This window comes from Microcaecilia unicolor, chromosome 6 (assembly GCF_901765095.1).
Source record: "Microcaecilia unicolor chromosome 6, aMicUni1.1, whole genome shotgun sequence".
Taxonomy (NCBI): Eukaryota; Metazoa; Chordata; class Amphibia; order Gymnophiona; family Siphonopidae; genus Microcaecilia; species Microcaecilia unicolor.
Window position 1 is genome coordinate 279,343,272 of NC_044036.1, and position 25,214 is coordinate 279,368,485.

The 25,214-nt window shown below is 42.2% G+C and overlaps 1 protein-coding gene across 1 annotated transcript; it reads right to left on the reverse strand.

The window, feature by feature from the left end:
- Positions 1-17,584: 17,584 nt before the first annotated feature.
- LOC115472535 (putative UDP-GlcNAc:betaGal beta-1,3-N-acetylglucosaminyltransferase LOC100288842) lies at positions 17,585-23,620 on the reverse strand. The gene is made up of 2 exons (XM_030206829.1): positions 23,615-23,620; positions 17,585-18,679 (listed from the first exon to the last, which is right to left on the reverse strand). Exons 1-2 carry the CDS (start codon positions 23,618-23,620, stop codon positions 17,585-17,587), a joined length of 1,101 nt encoding a protein of 366 aa, XP_030062689.1.
- Positions 23,621-25,214: the final 1,594 nt, after the last annotated feature.

Sequence of the window (25,214 nt, forward strand, 5' to 3'; positions counted from 1 at the left end):
GAATTCTAGATGTTTCAGCTTCAGGTGTTCACATTTATTTCAAGTATAAAGCTGATCAGTGTTTTATTTCTAGTTCAGCCTTTCATGATCTTATTGTTTGCTGGATGTTCAAGGTGTAAACAAAGTTGCTACTCAAACAAGCCAGAGAAACTTGAGAGAGAATAGGACACCAGATATGGGAAAGGGTGAGGGACACAAAGAAACCCCTCAAGGGTTTTAAATGATTCATGAGGTGGAGAACAAGTTGCAATAACCATAATTATGTGTGTGATCTTTTGATAACAAAATGTGCCTTCTGCAAGTCAATGTATACATCTTACTAGCTACAGACAGTTTGTAAAAATCTCTGGTTAAAGATAATGTCCATATTACAATCTGTTGTAAAGGGCATATACCATCAGCCTCATTGAAATATCTATCATTTTAATTTAAGCAGAAATTCATAAGCATGAATGGTGTTTTCCGAGAACACTTAAACATAGCCTGAAGATGCTTTAATTTTACAGGTTTATTCCTTGAAATAAAGTAATGACCTGTGCTTAGTTCTCTTGAAACTAAAGCACAAACCTACTTCTTAAATAATACACCTCCCACTTACTAATACAGTACTAATGATTACAATAAGTCAAAATACATTTTGTGACATTTTTCTGGGATGTAAATTCATCATAGTAACATAGTAGATGACGGCAGATAAAAACCTGTACGGTCCATCCAGTCTGCCCAAGAAAAACTCATTACATCAGGTTTCCTTTGGGACTCGCCCACTATTTCCATCTCAGTAATTTTTTACTGTGGTGGAAATAGCAGGAGGTTGCCTCCAGGAACTTTAGTGCATTGGCCCCTACGTATTCTAAGAGCCGGAAGAAATATTACAACTGAGGGGCCAGCGTACTATGCTGTGTTTTAAAAATGTATATCAAAGGCCAATGGCAAACTGTAGTTAATGTGAAAACCTTCTCAAACTTAGAAATCACACGTATCAGTTCCCACTCAATCACTACTCATATATCCAATTCTCTTCCACCAAATACTCCAATGTAGCCAATAGCACATCCTAGAGTGGCCTAGTGGTTAGAGTGGTGGACTTTGGTCCTGGGGAACTGAGGAACTGAGTTTGATTCCCACTTCAGGCACAGGCAGCTTCTTGTGACTCTGGGCAAGTCACAACCCTCCATTGCCCCATGTAAGCCACATTGAGCCTGCCAAGAGTGGGAAAGTGTGGGGTACAAATGTAACTAAAAATAAAAATAGCACATCCTACACATCATGTTGTCCAGAACTAGAGATTCTAAAACAGGATACATTTTATACCTAACTAGTAATGCATGACTGTTTCTAATATGTTTCTAGTAGCATGCATTCATAAAATTGATTTTAAGTTGTCATTAAATATAAAATGAAAACCATATTTCTTTTGCATTGACCTTTTTTTTTTTTCTCCTTATTGAGTTCCATGTTCCATGTAGGTAGGTTTTACTGTATTAGTTCTAAAGACCTGCTTGGTGATGTGATACAGTTCTTGTATCCCGCTAACTCCCACTGAATCAATGGTTCAAAGCGGTTTACAACAAATTAGAAACATAAAATACAACTTAAAGTGTCCAACATTTATATTTGAAACAAATGTGAGTGCCTGAAGCAATGCACTGCCATGCACAAAACTTTGTATCCATTTTAGTCTGGTTTTCTGCTCTCTGGGTTTGTTGAGAGATGGAGATACTGCAGAGACAGCATTCGGGTGGAGGGGAGAAGAACACTAGTTATCATGCACCCATTTAAGGTCCACAACTACAGAAGCAGACCTGGTGCATAGTACTTGGTCAAAGATTCACTCTTAATGACCAAGCTAAGTGAATTGGGAGGGAATATACCAGTAAAGTAAGGGCAAATGTCTGGGTGGTTCTATTCTATCCTATCTGGGTCTTGTATACCAACCATTATTCCCAAAAAAATGATTCACAGCGGTTCACAAAGCAAGAACTCTCTACAACAAGAGAGAATAACAAAATCACAAAACAATACTGCTTACTAATATAAACTCAAACTAAAATTCATATAAATAGGTCTTTAGTGTCTTCCTAAAAGCTAAATATGGCAGAAATTTCAATTGACAAGCAATGCATTCCAATAACGTGCCCCCTGAAAAGGGAAGGAATTTCCAAGAATTGATGTTAACCTGATATTTTTAATTGTAGGAAAGCCTAGTGTAAGAGTGCAGTGAAATGAAAAAGAAAAAAAAACCAATGAAATGAAAAAGAAAAAAAGAACAAATGAATGATAAAACAAAGAATGAGAATGAAAGAACAAAAAAGAATAAAAAGGAAAGAATGAAAGAACAAAAAAAGAAGAATGAACAAAATGAATAATAGAATGAAACAGAAAGAATGAAAGAAAGAAGAATGAATGAAAAGAACGAAACAAAGAATGAAAGAGTGAAAGAAAAAGAATGAATGAAATGAAAAAGAATGAAATAAGAGAATGAAAGAACGAAAAAGAAAAAGTGAATGAAACGGAAAAAAGAATGAAACAAAAAGAATAAGAATGAATGAAAAGATTGAATGAAAAAAAAAAAACATGAACAAAGAAAAATAGTGAATGAAATAAAAAACAATGGAAAAATGAAAGAGAAAGAACAAAAAAGGAAAAAAACGAATAAAAATGAATGATAGAATGAAAAAATGAATGAATGAAAAAGAAAAAATGAAAAAGACAAAGAACAAATGAAATGAAAAAGAATGAAAGAACGAAACAAAGAGGAATGAAAGAATGAAAATGAATGAATGAAAAAGAAAAAATGAAAAAGACAAAGAACAAATGAAATGAAAAAGAATGAAAGAACGAAACAAAGAGGAATGAAAGAATGAAAAAGAATGGAACAAAAAGAATGAAAGAAAAAATAAAAGAACAAAAGAATGAAAAAGAAAAGTATGAATGAATGAACAAAAATGAATGATAGAAACAAAGAATGAAAAGAACGAAATGGAAAGAATGAAAGAGCGAAAGAATAAAAAAGAAAAAATGATTTGAATAAAAAGAGAAAAGGAATGAAACAAAAAAGAACAAAACAGAAAATAAAAAAATAAAAAATGGAATTAATGAACAAAAAAGAAAAAAAAACGAATGAAACAAAAAAGAATGAAAGGAAACAGAATGAAAAGGAAAAAAATGAATGAACAAAAATGAACAAGAGAACAAAAAAGAGAGAAGAACGAATGAAACTAAAGAATGAAAAAGAAAAGAACGGATTCACGAAAATGAATAGAATGAAACAAAGAATGAAAAAGAAAAAATGAACAAAAAAGAGAAAAAGAATGAATGAAATGAAAAGGAATGTAAGAATGAAACAGAAAGAATGTAAGAACAAAAGAGAATAAGAATGACTGAAATGAAAAAAAATGAAAGAATGAAAAATGAAAGAACGAAAAAAGAAAAAAAAATGAATGAACAAAAAAACAGAAAAAGAATTAATTAAATGAAAAATAAAGGAAGAATGCAAAAGAATGAAAGAACAAAAAAACGAGTGAATGAAAATGAACAATAGAATGAAACAGAAGAAAAAAAAGAACAAATGAACGAAATTGATTGATAGAACGAAACAAAGAATGAAAGAACAAAAGAATGAAAAAGAAAAAACAGAACAAAAGAAAAAAGTGCAAATGAATGAAAAAGAAAAAAGAATTAATGAAACAGAATAAAAGAATGACACAAAGAATGAAAGTAAAAGAGCGAAAAAAACTAGAATGAATGAGAAAAAGAACAAATAGAACAAAAAGGAACGATAGACTGAAAAAGAAAAAAGAATGAACGAAAATGAACGATAGAAAAAACAGAAAGAATGAATGAAAAAGAATGAATGAAAACAATGAAAACGAAAAAAAAAGAATGTTTCATACTTTCGTTTGTTTCATTCATCAAAGGACGGGTAGTGGGTGTGGCTTGGGCATATTATCACTTCTGATTGACTGGAAACCTGGAAGTGGGCTTGTCACCTCTCTAAATCAATTAATTTTGACAAATGCTATGGTGGTACACTACTGACAACTCAAAAACGCTCTTATCTAATTCCTGGAATGTTAATTCACTAGCTCACTAGCTCTTAACTCTTAAAACATCTAGGTGGGGGAGAGTGGTCTTTGCCCTTTGGATGAGCAATTGAGTTTAAATCTTGCTTCCTAAGGCCCTAAAGCTCAGAAGCAAATGCGAGTACTAGAGCCCATTAGCGCCAGACTAGCACCGCATTTGCAAGCGCACCATGCTTAGAGACAAAGCGCAGGAAAGAAGAAACACGCTGAAGAACATTCAACTGTAATCAAAATGATGCAGATGAGAGAATTTCCTATTCCCTCCAATGAACAGCCAACAGCACAGCTAGCAAGGGAACCATTACCACTGCAAACCCTATACCAGTTCTGAGCTGGTGTTAGGGTGTCTGCAACATTTTGAGGCCCCTTTCTATCTCCAGCAGGCTCGTTCTTTGGACTCTTCCTCCACATCATGATCGCAGGGGTGAATTGTTATGAAATAACGAGTTGTCTGGAAGGGAAAGGGCAGTGCATTTGATGACTTCTCATGTCATTAGGGACCCTCAGTGAGTGGATTGCTTTTCCAAAGCACCAAAGCCTGCAAAGTGGTGGGAAAATGTGGGATACAAATGCTACAAATAAATAAATAAAGGGATCAACAGGACAAGCATAGTTTGAAAATAGTAGACAAATTGAGAAGGCACATTTTTGTTCCCCATAAATTGGTCAGCACTGGTGAATGAGTCAGTGACCATGCGATCATTTTTCATGCCGGATTTTGCTGTCAGCTCGACATATTTTTATTTAGTGAGGTGTGTCCTCAAATAAAGTAAAGTAAGCCTGACTGTAGATACTGGCTTATCTCAAAATGTCCTGCTCATTCTGCTGGAGGGAGATGATTCTGTTACCACTTAAGAATGTTCATATTTGGCATTTTTCTATTTGTAATTTATATTGGGGTTTTTTCACATCAACCATATTAAACATGCATTTTGTATTTTGCTAAAGACTTTTATTTCCACCCCTGGCGGTAACCCATCTATTTCCAACTGTGGCAGCCTCTTGACATGTGCACATGTGCTGGGCACATCTCCCCCTCTTACTTCCCAATGCTCAGCGCTAACAGCGCACATAAAATTTGCATGCCATTAGCATTGAGCATTCAGAAATTCTTTTTCGGTGCTGGAAAGGTGGAATTTCCCACCAGTGTTGGTAGAACGTTAGAGTTTTGAGTATCTGGGCCTAAGGTTTCAAGGATGTTTTCCTTACTCTTTAAGGGAAGAGGGATAACTTTGCTGGAATGCAATGAAACAGCTGAAGTTAAACATACACTTCATATAGTTAGAATAATATTTCCTGCATCTAAATGAGAATGAAGTTCGCTGACAAGGGCTGTAACTGTAGTCCCTGTGCTATGATTGGCACAGAAACATGTTTGCCTTGGGTGGAGTATTGAGAAATGTTGGACTCTGTCTTGAAGTTGCTTGAAGACAACCTTCTCTACTATCTTTGAGATAATACACTAATTTGAGCCTGGTCTGTAATTCTCAGGGAGAAGTGGGTCTAAAGAATTCTTTGATATGGGAATGATTGCAGCCGCTTTGCAAGAAGGGAACACCAATCCTTTAATGAAACTTTGGGTAATCATATCCAAAATCGGAGGTAATAAACCATAATGATCCAGTTTAATCCAAGTGGATGGGAAAGGGTCCAGGCGACTGGGGCTTAGTTGTATATGACTAATTATTTTCTCTAAATGGGTCAAGGAAGGTAAAGTGAATGTACAGCAAGAGGAAGAGAAGACTTGTGTATTGGAAACAAGTGATGGTGATCAGGGCCAGTCTTTTAGCAAGTGCGGGGCCCTGTGCAAACCAATTTGGTGGGGCCCCATCCTAGCCCTGCCCCACCCTAGCTCCGCCCCCACCCTAGCTCCACCCCATTGATAAGATTATTCCATTTTTAGATTTTTTTTTATTTATGAAATTTCAAATAAAGACAAATGAAGCTAAACTTGTACAAAAAAACTGATTGAAATAATAAGCACAATGCTATCATGAAACCTCCCCTCCCCAGAAATTATTCAGTTCAAGTCCACTACAATTAGTAGTTCCAATTCTCATAACAAAGGAGAATAAAGGAAAAATATTAAGAAAAGATCCAGTACTTTCAAATTCCCCTATTACTCTGTAACCCATCAAACCAGAGAGGCAAGTAGCCAAAAAAGAGGTAAGTGGCTCTATAAGTGGTCACTAATATAGGTGCTGACTGGCAGTGCTAGATGTGTTAAGCAGGACATCTGGCACAGGGGAGGGGACAGTGCTGGATTCAGGACTCCCACAGTGACTCCATTGAAGGGCAGCCTGAAGGTAAAGGCTGCTGTGGGGGAGGGGAGGCAGGAGGGAGATCAGAAAGGGAGCTTGAGCGGCTTCCAGATCTTTCATTGTCTGCAGAGAAGGTAAGGGAGCTGGGGGGGGGGGGGCGGGGCGGGGCAGAGTAGTGCTAAATAAGAGAAGAGGGGGCTCACCGGAGTAATGGGAGGGAGGGGGGGATCCATCCATCATCCTTCCTGTACTGTAACTTGTGAGTCAGAGCCCAGAGTCTGGAGGGATTCCCAGCAGGAGGAGCCGTCGTCGTTGTCCCAGGCTGGGACTGGGAGGCAGGAGCTGTTGGCGGGCTCGGCGGGGGGTGACAGGAGCGAGCGATGATCGCGGTCCGGAGCGACGAGCGAGCAGCGGGATCGGATCATGATGATGGCGCGATTGGTTGGTGGTTGTGGTCCGACGTCCGAGCGAGCGGGGGTTGGAGAGGCAGAGATGAAGCGCGCCGCGTGGGGCCCCCTTAAGCGCGGGGCCCTATGCGACCGCCTCGGTCGCCTCTGCCTAAGACCGGCCCTGATGGTGATAATGAGAAAACAGTAGATGTGGGAAATGAAGTCCTGAAAGTCTCAACTTTAAATTCAGAGCAAGAAGAAGTACGCAAAAATCCACCAGAGAAAAATATATGCGAATATAAGGGACCTGACACAGCTCCATGTTTCGGCATGAATGCTTGCTTCAGGGGTCACTATATCTGCATTCTTTAGTGTCTAATAACCAACAAACACCTCTGTAGGGACATCAATGAACAGAACTTCAGTCTGCTCTTTACTGTTCATTGCTGTCCCCACAGAGGTGTGGTGAACCTTTACAGCATCCGGACTATTACTCTTGCTTATTGTGTTTTATTAAATTATTGGCATTTATTTTCACATTACAAGATTAACTTGCAAATTGCAATACAGAGAAAATCAAACTATAGGAAACCATTCTTAGATTTTTGTTCGCTCTCTTTCTTAGACCACTTATTAAAGAAAAAGGGAGGAGTATTATTAGATGAGGAGATCAAAATTTAAAAGTAACAATAGAAAAAATGTCTAGCCTGAATATTCCATCTTATTCAATTACTTAATCAGTTATTAGTTATCATTCATACATAGAGTCTATTTGACCACTCTTTTCATATCCAAAAAGGTTCGAAGTTGTTCTGGTTAAAAAAAAACCAACATATTTGTTACCCAAGAATCTTATAAGGGCATTTACACAGATATGCCAATAAGAATGTTGCTCCTAATGCCTTAGTCTCTTTCCTGAGAGCTAGAAACCTTTTCCTTCTATCTTAGTGGCATCTGGGTATATCCATAATCTGGAACCACAAAAAGTCTTTAAGTCCTGCTCAAATATGAACAATACTATTAAAGTTTGCCGTATTTTAACTTCTGATATTGATTCCTCAAGCAAAGCAGAGATATCATGAATTCCCAACTCAAGAACATTAACTGAAGGCAAACGCTCAGAAGCTTCAAATCCCACTCCTGCTTGTAAAGATGGTAGAAGGTAATAAACTTTATTTAAGGGAGGAATAGCCACGGAGGGATATTGAAGAATATCTGTTAAATATTTTTTGAAGAAATCTGTTGCATTCATTCCTTCCGTAATCGGGAAATTCAAAACTCTAAAGTTTAAACGTCTATTATAATTTTCTATTTGTTCAATTTTACAAGATGTCATAAGTTTATCCTTAACCAAGGTTTCAGTAGTGGATCTACGTTTATCTGTTATGATAAGCCTCTAGTGTCTCTTTTCTTTCTATGGATATCTGTGGATCAATTCTTTTGTGGACTTTGCACACTAATGGCAACATTAGCACATGGCCATTAATTCAATAGAAAATCAGCAATTTTACAGCTGTGGTAAAAATGGCCTTTGCGCACGGGAAAAATCCACACTAGGGCACACTAAGGTCCCTTTTAACTGCAGCTTAGTAAAAGGACCCTTAACATTTCTCCCCCTTCTATGTCTACTGAGAAAAAGCTGAGCACATCAAACACACAGGGGGCCCATTTACTAAAATGTGGTAAAGGATAGGCTTAATGCATTTTAATGCATGCTAAGCCCAAATTTAATCTGCCACCTTTTTAGAGATTTTTAAAATAAATTTGAAAGTCATGCACTAATGTTGCCATTAGCATGTGGTACCTGCAAAAAATTAATGTAGGAGCACTTACCACTCACCCCCTGTTAAGGCCCAAAATGGACGCGTGTCAATTTTCATTTTTGCCGTACGTCCATTTTGAGCCCCCCAAAAGAGGCCTTTTTTTGTAGGCGCACTGAAAATGGTGGTGGGAGGTGGGGCTGGTGGTTGGGAGGCGGTGCTAGTGCTGGGCAGACTTATATGGTCTGTGCCCTGAAAAAGACAGATACAAATCAAGGTAAGGTATACACAAAAAGTAGCACATATGAGTTATCTTGTTGGGCAGACTGGATGGACTGTGCAGGTCTTTTTCTGCTGTCATCTACTATATGTTAACTCTTTGTTATCAAGTTAGCGTGTGCTATCACAGGGCCTCTTTTACAAAGTAGTGGTTCCCATACCCACTATGCATTATATCCAGCAGTACAAAAATATTTTAATTTTTGTAGCTCTGGTGTGTACTCGGCAGTAATCGGGCAGTGCCACACGCTGCCCAGTTAGTGTAGGAGCCCTTACCCACCCTTACCCACCACCTCAATGGATGGCAGTAAGGGCTCTCCCCTGAAATGGCCGCTCAGCAAATGCTTCACTTGCCGCATGGCCATTTCCTGAAAAAAAAAGAGACCTACCTTTTACCTGCTACGATAAAAGGGGGCCTCAGCGCAGGACAAAACCACACACTAACACCAGCACAGGCTCCTTTTTGCCACAGTTTCATAAAAGGGGCCCATAATGCGCTAGCCAGATAACACAATATCACCCAATTTCTGCACATGGTTAATGCACATAAACAAGCAAATTAAAAACCCATCATTAAAAACCCATCTGTTCAAGCAAGCCTATCCAAATGACCCAAGCTAATTCTTTGAACCCTTCTACCCAACACATATCCAGATGACGATGACGACAATGACTCAGACTACATCTCCCACCAAACCTCCCTATGTTCTTCCCATGTCCCTTTTCCCCTCCCGCCTCCTCTACCCGTCCTCCAATGATCATTTACCCCTTGCTCATACCTCTCCTACTCCCTTCACTCTTCCCATCTCTACCTACCTCTCTTCTATTATTCTAATATGTTTAACCTATATTTTCTCTTTCATTATTCTGTATTCCATATTATTATGTAAGTCGCATTGAACCTGCTTTGAGTGGGAAAGTAATAATAAATAAGTAAATAAATTACTGCAACACACTTTAATAGGAGGTGGTTGAAAAATCAGTTTTTATTTTAAGACAAGGGAATGGGACGCCAAGATTTTCAACTGAATTGTGTGTAATTGCATATCAAGGTGTTTTGAATATGATGGTGATTTAGAATCTGCTGTCGGGCTTTAAATTTTTCAAAATGAGGATCAGTTTGGAGTTAGCTTTACCTTTTGACTAAGTTATATTTTTTGAATCCCTTGCCCCCCCCCCCCCCCATCAAGAATTATGCTACACACAGAGCAAAAAATTAGAACTAAAGAACATAAAAAGCAATATTTATTTATTTATCAATGTATTTATACCCCACATTATCCCCACAAACATGCAGGCTCAATGTGGCTTTCAAAACTAGAGAGAGAGAGATCTCTGAGTGATATCAGATACAAATTAGAATTGAAGAGCAAATGTGCAAGAAAGAAAAGACACTTTACATAGAACATTACAAAAGAATGGGTCCAACCAGAATCCACGTTTGCATGCATGTAGGGGTTATAGTCCTACATAGGTCCTGTAGAAAATGTTTTTGCAAACAGATGCATTTTTAGTGCCTTGCAAAAGAGAAGGTAGACACTCAGACTGGTTATGGCTCAGGGAAGTGCATTCCAGTTGTGCGCACTGATGAAGGGAAAGCTAATATAGACTAATATGTGGACATTTCTGATCTTGAGGCTTATGTTTTTCCATGTACTTACCTTTTCACATTTCTATTTTTCTAGGCATGCAAAAGATTTCCATAGAATAAAAACATTCAAAATTTAGCCATGAAAACGTTTGCCAAAAGGATACCTACAGGCCTTTGAGATGTGGTGTTTTTTTGTTATATATGGTCTGCAAATCTCATTTTGTATATAGGGCCCTGTTTACTAAGCTGTACTAGTGTTTTTAGTGTGCACTAAAAATTAGTGCACCCATATATTCCTATGGGTGTCTCTATGATTAACACATGCTAAAAATGGTAGCATGCCTTTAGCGCGGCTTAGTAAGCAGGGCCCCTAATTTATTTGTGTGCTGTTTGTGAGCTACTTTGCATGATTTTACATTGCAGCAGATCATAAATTTAAATGAAACTTTGTCCATAGAGAGCTACTTTAAGTTTTATAAATGTGAAAACATTTGCAAATGGAGCTTCATGCACTAACACCCAGATGATCAAAAGCCCCGCTCTGTTCCAAACAGCGCTCTAAAATAGCACTGGAACAGCACGGGGCGCTTTTGGACCTATGATCAGAGATAATGTATGCAAATTTAAGCAGCCCAATTATCTCTGATCATGGGGTAGAAGTGCGGGAGAATTGTGTCTGAGCATGCGCTCAGCACAATCCTCCTGCACTTGTTTGACAGGTCTGGGCTGTCAAAAGCCCAAACCTGTCAAACACAGGGGCTGGAGGTCCATGGGACCACCAGGCCCTGACTACCCCTGCCCCGAGCAACGGGGGCTGGAGGTCCGGCGGACCTCCGGTCCCCCCGATGATCCCCCCCCAGGTTCAGGGAGGGCTGCATATCCGGTGGGTCTCCAGCCCCCCCAACCCCCAGCAAATGGTCCCTGGTGGTCCAGTGGGTGCCGACCAAGCCCCCCCCCCCAGCGACAGGGGGGCTGGAGGTCTGCTGGACTACTGGTCCCCCCTCCCCAACCCAACCCCCAGCATTGACAAGAGTCCCTGTGTGATGGACCTGTCACTCCATCCGCCACCCGCCACCCGCGCTCTCTCTCTCTGCCTGCCTGCCCCCTACCTTGGTTGGAGGAGGGACGCAGCCTGCCTCCCTCCTCTTCCTTCGACGCCGCAAAATGGTGGCGCCCAGCCCTGCCCAGTGCATCCCAGGATTATCCCAGGATGCACTGTGCAGGGCTGGATGCCGCCATTTTGCGGCATCGAAGGAAGAGGAGGGAGGCAGGCTGCATCCTTCCTTCAACCAAGGTAGGGGCCGGATGGCGTGTCAGGTCCATCACACAGGGACCCTTGTCAATGCTGGGGGTTGGGTTGGGGAGGGGGGACTGGCGGTCTAGCAGACCTCCAGCCCCCCTGTCGCTGGGGGGGGGCTTGGTCGGTGCCCACTGGACCACCAGGGACCATTTGCTGGGAGGTTGGGGGGCTGGAGACCCACCGGATCTCCAGCCCTCCCAGTCCCCTGTCGCTGGGGGGGGGGGGGGTTTACATCGTTGGGGGGAATGGGAGCCTGCTAGCATGCAAATGCATGCTGGACAGGGCTCACCGTTCCTCCCCAATGATCTGCAAACCCTAACGCCAGCTTGGAGCTGGTGTAGGGTTGGTCGTGGCCAGCGACCTAATCTTTGGCCCGCTGGTCGCTGATCATTGGGGATGAATGCGTTAAGCGCTGATTAGCATGCATTTGCATACTATTTGCGCTAAGAGCCCTCGAGCGCGTTGTTTCATGCGCTCGAGGGCTCTGATCATGGGTTGGTAGCAAACGCCGGTGCTAGTATGGCGCTAACAGCTTCTAGCACCGGCGTTTGCTTTTGATCATCTGCCTGTAAATGTCAAAACATATGACCATGTTTACTAAGCCACGCTGTAGGTGTGCTAGTATTTATTAGTGTGTGCTAATGCTAGAGACACCCATAATACACCTTAGTAAACATGGCCCATAGTGTTTGTCATTATAAATCATGTGTATTATTTGGGGGTTTAGCACCTGATGCAGGGGCGTAGGTACGGGTGGGCCCAGGCCCACCCAATTTCAGCTCAGGCCCGCCCACCCAGCTGATCTCTCCAGACTAGCAGCAGCGGTGAACTGGCGGGGGGCGGCAGCGGCACTAAAAGCATAAAGCAGCGAAGCTCTTCGATTCCGTCCTTCGCTTTCCATTTCCTGCCCTCTCAGCGTCCCGCCCGCCCGAAAGGAAATGACATCAAAGGAAGGCGGGACGCTGAGAGGGCAGGAAATGGAAAGCGAAGGACGGAATCGAAGAGCTTCGCTGCTTTATGCTTTTAGTGCCGCCGCCCGCCAGTTCGCTGCTGCGACCACAGAAGGAAGCCATTTAAAATCTGTTTCTACTCCCCTGCGCAGCCGTTGCCATTCACTTAAAGCACAGCAAGCAAACCTAGTGAGCTGCTGTGCTGCCTGTATCCATGTTGTCTTCTTTATTCAGCAGAGGGTGGTGAGCAGAGGGAAGGATGGGACTGGGAGGGGTGGTGAGCAGAAGGAAGGAGCAGGAGATAGATGGGACTGGGAGGGGTGGTAAGTACAGAGTATGGGGAATGGGGGACTAATGAACTGGGTGAAAATGGGGGAGGAATTTAGGAGACTGGGTAAGGGAGAGACAGAGGGGGGAATGGGAGTGCTGGAGAGGGAATGAGAGGGAGATGGTCAAAGGGGAGAGAGGAGCATCGATGGACATGGATGAGAGGACAAGGACCAGGGAGAGAGGAAAAATTGCTGGACATGGAGGGGAGGGCAGGGGAGAGAGGAGGATTTCTGGATATGGATGGATAGATGGATGGCGGGCAGGGGAGTTGCTGGACATGGGTGGATAGAGGGGAGGGCAGGAGAGAGGAGAGTTGCTGGACATAGGTGGATGAAGGGGAGGGTAGAAGAGAGTTGCTGGACATGGATGGAGGGAAGGGCAGTGGAGAGAGGATGGTTGCTGGACATGGGTGGATGGAGGGGAGGGCAGGGAGGGAATTGTTGGACATGGATGGAGGGGAAGGAAGGGAAGACAGGAAGGAGATGCACATGGATGGAGGGGAGAAAGAAGAAATTCTGGACATGGATGGAGGGGAGGGAAGACAGAGGAAGGAGATGCACATGGATGGAGGGGAAGGGAGAGAGAAGAAATGCTGACATGGATGGAGGGGAGGGAAGAGAGAGGAAGGATATATGAGGGAAAAGGAAGAGAGGAGAAAAACAGCACATGGATGGAGAAAATAGGCAGAAGCTGGATCCACTGGACAGTCAAGTCTGCGGAGGACCCAGCTTTTACTTACAGATATAGAGCAAGAAATGAAGAAGAAAGGCAGAAAGTAAAGAAATAAATGGAAAGGAAGCCCTGCAAACGGAGTTAAGAGGACAGATAGCAGCAGAATCAGATACTGGGCCAGCATGATCAGAAAAACAAAGTCACCAGACAACAAAGGTAGAAAAAAATCATTTTATTTTCATTATAGTGTTTGAAATATGTCCACTTTGAGAATCAGGTGCTCAACATTAAAAGTTTATATTTATTTATTTACTTATTTATGGCATATTATCCCACATTAAACATGAATTAGATTGGAACCTGGGATCATTTAATTTTTTTTTTCCTGGAGAGAGTAATGCATTGCCTCCCCCCCCCCCCCCCCCCCAGGCTCTCTCCCCGGCTATAGCCAGCTCTGCAATTTTGAGGGGAGGTGGACGGGTGGGGGGGGGGGGGGGCGCAGAGGTGGACTGGGGAGAGAGCCTGCTGTTAAACATTTACCAGCAAACCACTGTCTAGTGCCCACCCATCCATCCTGTTGGCCCACCCAAAAATTGACTTCTGGCTACGCCACTGACCTGATGTACTAATTGCAAACTTTCACTTTTAGTACATGGGTTACATTGCTTTTAGAATGTGAACACTGATTTTAATATTCCCTTTTCCAGAGAAAGTAAACAATTCTAGATTTCTTTCCAAAAGAGGGAGGCAACAGACTTAGTTACAGGACTGGTGTTAGACATGCTGGGGCCCAGGGCAGAAATTTGGGAGGGGCCCAAAGGCAGCTGGCAGGCTACACTTTCTTCTGTGGTATGGGGACACATGGCAGTTCCCCTGTTTGCACCTCCCTAACACCGGCCCTGACTAGTTTTATGTATTTATATCTATATATCTATATTCCAGCAGATATTCAGTGCAAGTTAATCGGCCTGGAACAGCCACCGACTGGTTAACTTGCTTGTTGGCAGCTAACCGGTCATCTTCAGTGACACTTAACTGGCTATTTTTGCTGAAAAGGACTGGTTAGTGCTGAAGTGCAAGCCGGCTATGGTGAGGGCTTTTCAGGGGCAGAATTCGGTTAGCTCCTGATTTTCAGAGCTAACCGGACAGTGTTAGCGCACAAATAAGACTACAAAAATAGCTGTGTTATCATTAAGTGCTGATGCATGGCTGGTTAGCTATCCAGCTTATAATCGAAAAAGAAAAACGCCTATATTTCGACCCAAATCGGGAGATGGGCGTTTTTCTCACAGAGGCGCCCAAATCGGTATAATCGAAAGCCGATTTTGGGCGTTTCCAACTGCACTCCGTCGTGGAAAAGAATAAAGTTGATGGGGCGTGTCGGAGGTGTGGTGGAGGCGGGACTGGGGCGTGGTTATCAGCTGAGGAGAGATGGGCGTCTTTAGCTGATAATCGAAAAAAAAAAAAAAAGGCGTTTTGACCGTGATTTTGGGTCACTTTTTTTGGTCCCTTTTTTCTCACGAACAAGTCCCAAAAAAGTGCCCCAACTGCCCAGATGACCACTGGAGGGAATTGGGGATGACGTCCACGGACTCTCCCAGTGGTCACTAACCCCCTCCCACCAAAAAAAACCCTTCCCACCAAAAAAAACCCCACTTTAAAAACTTTTTTTCCAGCCTGTATGCCAGCCTCAAATGCCTTACCCACCTCCATGACAGCAGAATGTGTTTGATCCTGTCACAGCCTTTCCCTGGGTCAGATGTGGCTCTCGGGTGCAGTACAGGGTCACATCAGCATTGCATTGTGGTGGGTGTAGGGTATTGGGCTCCGTGATTTCATTAGCTTGTGTTACAGTTTCACGATGTTGGTAGTTGGTAGGCTCTTCTCCCATGGTGCTTTCCCCCCTGCCTACTGGGTCAGAGTGTGCCCTGTTGTGTTTCCTGTTGTAGTCCATGCGGTAGTGGCCATTTTTGTAAGCCAGTTTTAGTTCCCTTTCCTGTGTTAGCCACGTTAGAGAACTTAGTTCTTACCTTGAATGTGACTGAAAGAGGACATTGTACAGCATTCTGCCAGCTCTGACCTACTGCTAATCTCAGTACCAGGGAGACTTGTTGCCAGTGGGGCACAACCTCTGACCTGCAGTTAACTGTGAGTAAACGCGGTTATTCCAATAAAGGACGTTTTCGGAGAGATTAGTCTTCAGGTGTCAACTGGTGTGCCAATGTTATACAGCAGCAACAAGTCCTAGAGGCCTGCGTGTATGCAGGTCCCTGGAGCACTTTTAGTGGGTACCGCAGTGCACTTCAGCCAGGTGGCCCCAGGCCCATCCCCCCCACCTGTAACACTTTTGCTGGTAAATGGGAGGCCTCCAAAACCCACTGTACCCACATGTAGGTGCCCCCTTCACCCCTAAGAGCTATGGTAGTGTTGTACATTTGTGGGTAGTGGGTTTTGGGGGAGGGGGGTTGGGAGCTCAGCACCCGTGGTAAGGGAGCTATGCATGTGGGAGCTTTTTCTGAAGTCCACCGCACTGATCTAGGGTGCCCAGTTGGTGTCCTGGCATATCAGGGGGGCCAGTGTACTACCAATCCTGGCCCCTCCCACGACCAAATGGCTCGGATTAGGACGTTTTTGAGCTGGGCGTTTTTAGTTTCCATTATCGCTAAAAAAAACAAACGCCCAGCTCAAAAACGTACATTTTTTCGAAAATACGGTTCGGCCCGCCCCTTCACGGACCCATTCTCGGAGATAAACGCCCATGGAGATAGGCGTTTGCGTTCGATTATGCCCCTCTATGTATATCAAGGTAATTGGGCGTACACTAGACTGCTTTAAAATATATATATATATTCAGTGCTGGTAGCTGGATATGGCCCTGGTATTGAATATCCAGGGTTACCACTGGCGGCAGACAGCAATAACACTGCCTGCTGCTGGCTGAATATCGGGGGTGGGGAATGTGTTTTTTTTAAAGCTATACAGAAATTATTTTCTGCATAACTGTCAAAACTTGACCAATTTTAATAAAATTTGGGATATATCATCCTGAATAAATTTGCAACAAGCCTACACTCACACTGCCACCTCACCTAAATGACATTGGTATCACCTGCATATTATCATCATCATATGTACAGACGCCATTTTGTTTTAAACATAAACAGTTACCATGGTTTTCAGTCAGGAGGATCTGATCCTTATGAAAAATTTGTATCCAGAAAGAGGTTATGGTTCAAATAGACTGGTGCAAGAGTTTTCAGAAAAGAGGTGGAAGAGGGTAAGCGTAGAATATATTTTGAAGAAATTGCAAAATACGGGTTCAACTCATTGCTAGTCAAGAAATAGCAGGGTGTGATCAGTTCGCACCGATGAAAACATCATGACAGTTGAAGAAACAGGTAGTGAAGTGATGTCATTTAGGCGAGGTGAACGGTGTGAGTTTAGGCTTATTGCAAATTTATTTAGGATGATCTAGCCCACATTTTATTGAAATTGGCTAAATTTTGAGAGAGCTATGGAGAAAACAAGCTTTATTTAGGTTTTTTTTTAACACAGTGTATATCTATAGTAGCCAATTGTCCCTTTCCCATGCTTATGACAAAAACCTTACTTTTTCTTTTCTTACTCTTCCAAACATAATTTGGAACCAAGGGCTGGCCTGGTACTGGTAACTGCTTAACTATTCAGAAGGACTTGGTTCATTTACATAACAGGCTCTGGGCTAGTGTTAAATCAAGATTTTCAGGATGTTACACATTCTGTATAATAATAGATTGTGTCAAGAGAATTTAGTGTTTCTGAAAGAAAACACATGTGAACTCCATACATTAAATTATTTTGCCTGACATCATGGAGCCACATGACAAGGTAAAGAAAACAAAACAAGGACTAATGTTCAGTACAGCAGTTAAGTACTGGTTTTAAATAAAGCACAGAAGGATAACTTTTCCCCAAACAAATTTAAGTATTAATCAGAAAACGACAGAGCCTCATTTTTTAAATATTTCAGTTTGTCCAGGTATGTCCAGACCTTGCATGACACCAGGCCATAATAAGTCTGAAGTACTGAACACTTTTTTCCATCACTGATTTCTCGCCATTCTACAATCAGTTCCTCATCTTGTGTTCCTGCAGATGTGAAAATAAACTTGTAACAACAGCGGTTGTATATTATATGCCTATGCCCAGAAAACCTTGAGCTGTGAATGGGTGCAATGCCAGCGTGGTGAGCACAGATGCCAACAAATACATCAGAAGGCAGTGACATGGGTACTTGGTTGGAAACCACATACACCTTCCGAGCCACATCCTGTGATATAACATAGGCTGTCCCACTGCAGTAGTCTGGGTAGAATTTCTCTTCATATTGCTTCGGAATAAAAAAGGTGTAGCTTTGAGGATCTCTAATAGGCAATGCCTGATGGATAACTCTACCCATGTAAATATCCTCAGGGTGTATTCTCAAGCTTAACAAATAATCTACTAGGCTGAGGATATTCACAAACATGTCTTCATTGGTTTTAAGGACAAATCTCGCACTGGGGCAGAATGTCACAATCCACTGTATCACCATTATTGTCTTCAGGGTCTGATTCTGCGAAGACTCTAGGAAGCTTCCTTCAATGATGTCTCCATGGCTTTCAGATTCCTTGAGTATTTCTAACTGGGTGGTTTCCGAGTTGGGCTTTCCTAAAGCAAACATGGTTAGGATGGTATACTCTTTCACATGTGTTACATTAGCCCACGTTTGTCTGATAAGATCCCTCCTCATTCTGTTTGCTGGATTGCTGAAGATAACTGACAGGAGGAAGACATCTTGACCAGAGCATGCATCCACTCCACTGATAAGATAAGACTTGGAGATGTTGTCTTTTCGAGACTCCATGTCTAGTTTCCTGGCTTGCTCCCTGATTTCAAGAACTTTTACATCTGTGTAGGCAACTGGTAATGACTGCAAGAGGTATTCCTCCACAAAGTCTGCTCCAAACAGCAAGGCATGGAAGAGCATAATGTTGAAGAGAATAAAACACCATTGGTGAGTGCGGAGCCTGCAGAGTGCCACCTGTAACAGACAAACGAAGAAATAAGAACATTGAACAGCGCACAACTACTTGCAAGTTGGTGTTGTATGAGATTAAAGATCAGCTGGGGACCAAAGACCTCCAACACACCGTACCTTCTCATAGGGCCTTCAGAACTATGATGGGGAATTTCAACAATTTTGCAGGGGATCTACTGCTTTTGGTGAATATTCAGATAACATTGAATGGTCCCTCAGATACTGAAAATGCTGGAAACTTCCAATAAATTGCAAAAGGACGCAAAAAATACCAGAGATTTCAAGAGGCTGAAAATCCATTCTCTACCAGAGTACAGCAGGCTGTGATATCTGCATTATTTCCTATTTCCTATGGTTGAACAGGGCAGAGCACATGCTAACACCACTGCTCTGCTGCTGCACTCAAAAAATTGATATTGACGGCACAGGGAAGAAGTCTTCTTTAAAGTGAGGTACTTCCTAGTTTGAGTCTTTAAATTTGTTGTTCATCATGCAATATTCCAAGGTATTTAGACAATGATTCTCTAGGAGATACGAGTATGAGTTCCCCCTAAAATTTCATTGTGTTCATAATATTCGTGGAGCTGTAGATGGTGTCTTTGTGCCCCTCCCATGCACCAGCTTTTTAGATCAGAGTGGGTAATACTGGCTTGAAGCAGTAACTTGGGGACCCTCATTTTTATCTGAACAAGTGCACATTGGGTTGACCAGATAAATAAAAAAAAAAAAGAGAGACTACAGCATTTTTTTTAGCAGGTCATGTAATTCCTATCAAACCAGTTCTAGGTAATAATGAAATCTTTAATAGACAACAATGATTGTGATAAAATGATTGAAGATAGCAAGACTATCCTCCATCAAAAAATTTGAGTGCATCCATCCATTAGGCTCCCTGCGCTCTCTTTATCATTCTCAAAAGTTTTAGTTGGGGTTAAACATCTGACTTTTCTGGTTAATAGTTTGTTCCTAGAAGACAAAAGTAAATAAAGCAGTACCAATAATCTGTTCATTTAACTCTTAAAATATTTTCCTTTTGTAGATGTCCAAGGCCTGAGATCCTTCTGCTTCCATTAATACAAATACTATACAGCTTACAAATGGTCATTCCATGTCAGGTGGTCCCTGTGCGACCATCACGGATTTTGATGAAATTTTCTGTGAACATTCATACACGTCCCCAATGAACATTGGTAAAGTTTTACGTTCGCCGATGCAATACTTGCTGAGATATAGTAATCTGTTTGACCCCATACTGCAGCCTTTGCGCAGGGACCACCAGACCACTTGACATGGAATGACCGTAATACAGGTCAAATAAGTCTGTACATATGCACAGTACATAGTACAAAGTCTGTAGCCGAATTAGAAAAGGTTCAAAGAAGGGCAACCAAAACACTTAAGGGGATGGAACTCCTTCATATGAGGAAAAGCTTAAGAGGTTAGAACTCTTCAGCTTGGAGAAGAGACAGCTGAGGGAAGATATGATAGAGGTCTACAAAATCCTGAATTATATAGAACAGACAAACAATTGTTTACTTTTTCAAAAGTGCTAAGACTAGGAGACACTCATTGAAATTACACGGAAATATTTTTTAAATGAATGAGGAAATATATTTTCACTCAACAAATAGTTAAGGTCTGGAACTCGTTGCCAGAGGATGTGGTAACAACAGTTAGTGCATCTGGGTTTAGACAAGTTCCTGAATGAAAAGTCCATAATCTGCTGTAGAGATAGACACGGGGAAGCCACTGCTGTCCTTGGGAACTGTAGCATGGAGTCTTGCTACTATCTGGGATTCTGCCAGTTACTTACTACTACTACTACTTATCATTGCTATAGTACTACTAGAGTTGTGGTCTGGATTGGCCATTGTTGGAAGCAGGATACCGGGCTAAATGGACCATTTGTCTGCCCCAGTATAGCTATTCTTATGTTCTTTTGCAGGAGGTACTGGCCTTGCTGAGTTTAAAGGGGGTCTGGACAGATTCCTGAAGGAAAAGTCCATTGATCGTTATTAAATTTTGGGGTTTTGCCAGGTTCTTGGGGCCTGGATTGGCCACTGATGGAGATGGAGTGCTGGGCTTGATGGACCTTTGGTCTTTTCCCAGCGTGGCAGTGCTTATGTGCTTATGTACTTATGCTCCTGTGTCCCAGCAACAATCTAGTATCTACCACCAAAGCAACTGGTGCTTGCCTATCAGTGAGCACCAGGCAAGTCTGCAGTCTTCTGTTACAGAGCCACATTACCTGCTATGATTTTGGCTCTGTGACACATCTGAGACTCTGATGCCAGTTGTCTGAGCGTAAACTGGTCTGCACAGCCACTGAGCAGCAGCTGTGGCAGGTGGAAGAGGGTGAGTATAGATCTACTGACTGGCTTAACTATTAAGACAAATTGATCCAGTCCTGCTTTTAATCACTCTGCACGCATGGAGATGTAGATTGATTTCCAAGAAGAAAAGCAGAACCAGAAGATCATGCTAAAAACAAAACAAAACCTAGGCTGGATCAGTCTGCGTTAGAAACTTTGGAGCCTGGTGGTAACTGCAGTTCAGTGTTACTGAATAAATTCTTCATGAAGTGTGAAAGATGCTTTCAAAGTATCCCTAAGGATATCATTTTAGCAAATATGGAACATAATACAACACGGTACAATAACAGGGGAATTCTATATATGGTGCCAAACAGTAACATATATGTAGATGATGGCAGATAAAGACCTGTACGGTCCATCCAGTCTGCCCAACAAGATAAACTCATATGTGCTACTTTTTTTTTTTTAGTTCAATCAGTTTTTTATTGATTTTATAACATATTGTAAATTTAGTACCAATGACAATAACAGTTAACAGAAAGGTCAATGTACTCTGACTATATACAGTATATGTATATTCGTATGAAGTATGCATGCATATCAGATGTTATAGTATTAATGCCAATGTTTGAAAAGTACCTGTACATTAATTACTTAGCTGGATGAATATTTAATCACCGGAGACCAAATTTTATTATATGCCATAAAAGAACCACATTTCTCTGCTGCTACTTTTTCGTATTTAGCTGTTAGACATACTGAGTTCCACCACATTTCGTAGGTTAACTTTGTAAAATCTTTCCAGTTTTGACATATCAATTTTATAGCCACTTGGATCAATATACGTAGTAGTTTAATTATATGTGGTGATAATGTATTGTTAATGCCGAAATCTCCTGCTATTATCGTTTTGTAAGTTAGTATACCTGACCTTGATTTATCCTTGCCAACTACTTCTGCACCAAATTTTCAGCAAGGAAGGAAAAGTGTTCTAGTAGATGCAAGGTGCTGAAAAGGGACAAAAACACACTTACACGCCCATTTATTGACTCGCACGTAAGTGTTTGTGTGGGGGTGTGGCCATGGGAGGGGCAGTTGATGCCAGAAGCCCATTAAAAATCTACTCAAATTGTGTGTAAATGTATTTATTTCATTGAAATGTTGCAAAATAGCTACCTTTTTTCTTAAGTTTCCATGTAAATGTTCAGCCCCCTGTTTACAAAGCCACGCTAGCAGCTGCCTGTGCGGTAATGCCGACATATTTATTTATTTATTAGAATTTATTTACCACCTTTTTGAAGGCGGTGTACAGCAAGAATAGGTCCAACATAAGCAAAAGACAATTACAGCAGTAAAAATATTCAAACAGTACAAAGTATGGGATAGTATGCTACATTACAATGTCAACACAACATATTATTGTATTTTTTTTAATGATATTTTTTGTATTATTATTGTAATACAATTATATTTAAATACAAATAACAAAAGAAATGTTGCAGCTTTGTGATTCAGCTCTGGTTTTTATTTTTGAATTTATCGAGTGTTATAAGTGATGGATCATTATAACAGTTTTCAGGTTACTGCTTCTCTATAAGCCAGTTTGCTTGTAAAATTTTAAGACTGAATTGTGTACACAAAGTTATTGTGAATAGCATTAGGGGAATTTTGCCCCAAAACTGTAAAATATATGATTCTGACAAGACTGTCCTGCAATTAGTTGTACAAGTGACTCTAGTGATTTGGGGGGGGGGGGGGGCTGGAAGGTGGGCTCTTTCTTGTTTATATTTTCCTCACATGTGTGTGTTTTCAGCAAAATGAAATCACTAGACAAAATTGGTTTTATTTCAGAATCATGCTTGCAGGCTGATATCTGGTTCTCTTGGTTTTTTCTTTTTTTACCCTACTTTTACCTAAAAATAAAACAGGCTCTTACAATGAAGCGAACCAAAAAGAATCCCTGCTTTAGAAAATATTTCCTGCCCGAGCTCTTGTATTCTGGATGGGTCCTCTGTGTATTTCTTTTGTCCTTGGCATGCATCCACAGCTTGCAAACTCATTAATGGCATTTAATTGTGACCTGAGCGCACTGCAGCTGGATGTATGTGGGTAAGGGTGTACAAGGCAGGGTGGTAATGAAGTACAAAGCCAGCAGGGTTCAGATATTATGTTATTTTAGCAGTGGAGAAAATGTTTACAAGCAAAGGTCTGGGAACAGCATAGATTATTTTCTTATTTGAAAGTGTAAGTTTGGGAAATACAACAGCAATATTTTAACCACACAAAAATGTTCCCATTAGCACAATATAAATAAAGGAAAGCACATCCAGCCAAAATGGTGAGGATACCTTGAGAATTGCAATTCCGCTTTCTAGTTAAAGCATGATCTTAATTATTTCAACAACACATGTTTTTTTCAATATCCCTATCTTTCAAGGGGATTATTGAGACCCACAGAAATATTTGAAAATGGGCCAGTTTTTCTCTGTAGGACAGCATCACTGTGAAAAATGGCATGCGTATGCTACCTGCACTTAACCACACATTGTTCACCCAAAGCCCAAAGTAGTATTTCTGGTCTGTGGAATAGCTTAAAATGAGAAATGATGGAACAAGCACTTACCTGCATGGTAAAACAGAATTATATTCAGGATTTCAGGACTCAGTTCACTAATTTGTATCCACTTATTTTACAGCATAAACCAGGTGGCTGCATTTAAAATTCAAGAGGTGGTGTAGCAATCATGGATCTTTAGGGATGATGTTTCTTTCCAAGTCATTTTGATATGCCTACCCCAGCTCACCTGACCACAGCAAGGAAATATGAGACTTGAACCAGATCAGGTAGCAGAGAGGTAAGATGCAGAATTAGAACTGTAGATGTGACACCAAAATTCATACTACACAGGACAAAAAAAAATCTTTTGAGTCAAGACTATTGACACCAGGAGATTTATGTAGTCATGTAGTGCTTTCTAAGCTATTACTGTTACTATGAAGACAAAAGCCAAATGCCACAGGGTTCATGTTTTATGCAGAGAAAAACTGGAACTTTAAGTCTGCTAAGAGCATCTGATACCGATTCAGGATGATTTTTTGTGAACAACCTGTGTCCTTGTAAATGCATTACATTACATGCATTTCATTGAAAAGAATCCGCATTACATGTAAAAACAGGATTTCCCAAACATGTCTGCCCACAGACTTCAGGCTATGAACAGTATGTAAGTATCCCGTTCCGGGCCCTTACCTGTGCTCCAGCGGGGGGGAGCAATGGTCGGCGGGGCTCGCGGGGTCCAGGGCGGCAGAAACGAGCCGCCGACGGGGCCGGCATTGCCGCGGGTCGGCCCGAGGCCGGCGACCCGCTGGAGCGGACGCCGGCCTCGGAGAAGGGAACATGCCGGCCAAGATGGCAGCGCTGGCGTCATCGTCTCCCTGGGCCGGAGCGGACCAGCGAGCAAGCCCCGCCTACTCGCGCCGGATTGGCGCATTGAAGTGGAGACTCCGCCTGATAGGCAGGCTGGCCAATCCAGGCGTTCCTTGCCTGCCAGGGCCAGGGGGATTGGCTCCTCTTCCAGGGAGGGGATGGACTGGCGGGAAATTTAAACAACGGAACGGGAAGGGTCCAGTGCTTCCGTTTCAGATGTCAGAAGCCGACACAGTGGATCTCGGAGTGTTGCTCTTTAGAGACTGTGTTCCTTTGCAGCGCTAGCCGTCCTTGCTAGCCACCTCCAGAGACTGGGTCCCTCTTCCGTGCTAGCCGTCCTTGCTAGCCACCTCCAGAGACGGGGTCCATCTTCAGTGCTAGCCGTCCTTGCTAGCCACCTTCAGAGACGGGGTCCATCTTCAGTGCTAGCCGTCCTTGCTCTCCACTTCCAGAGACTGGGTCCATCTTCAATGCTAGCCGTCCTTGCTAGCCACCTTCAGAGACTGGGTCCATCTTCAGTGCTAGCCGTCCTTGCTAGCCACCTTCAGAGACTGTGTTCCTATTCCGTGCTAGCCGTCCTTGCTAGCCACCTTCAGAGACTGTGTTCCTATTCCGTGCTAGCCGTTCTTGCTAGCCACCTTCAGAGACTGGGTCCATCTTCAGTGCTAGCCGTCCTTGCTAGCCACCTTCAGAGACTGGGTTCATCTTCAGTGCTAGCCGTCCTTGCTAGCCACCTTCAGAGACTGTGTTCCTATTCAGTGCTAGCCGTCCTTGCTAGCTGCCCTTCAGAGACTGA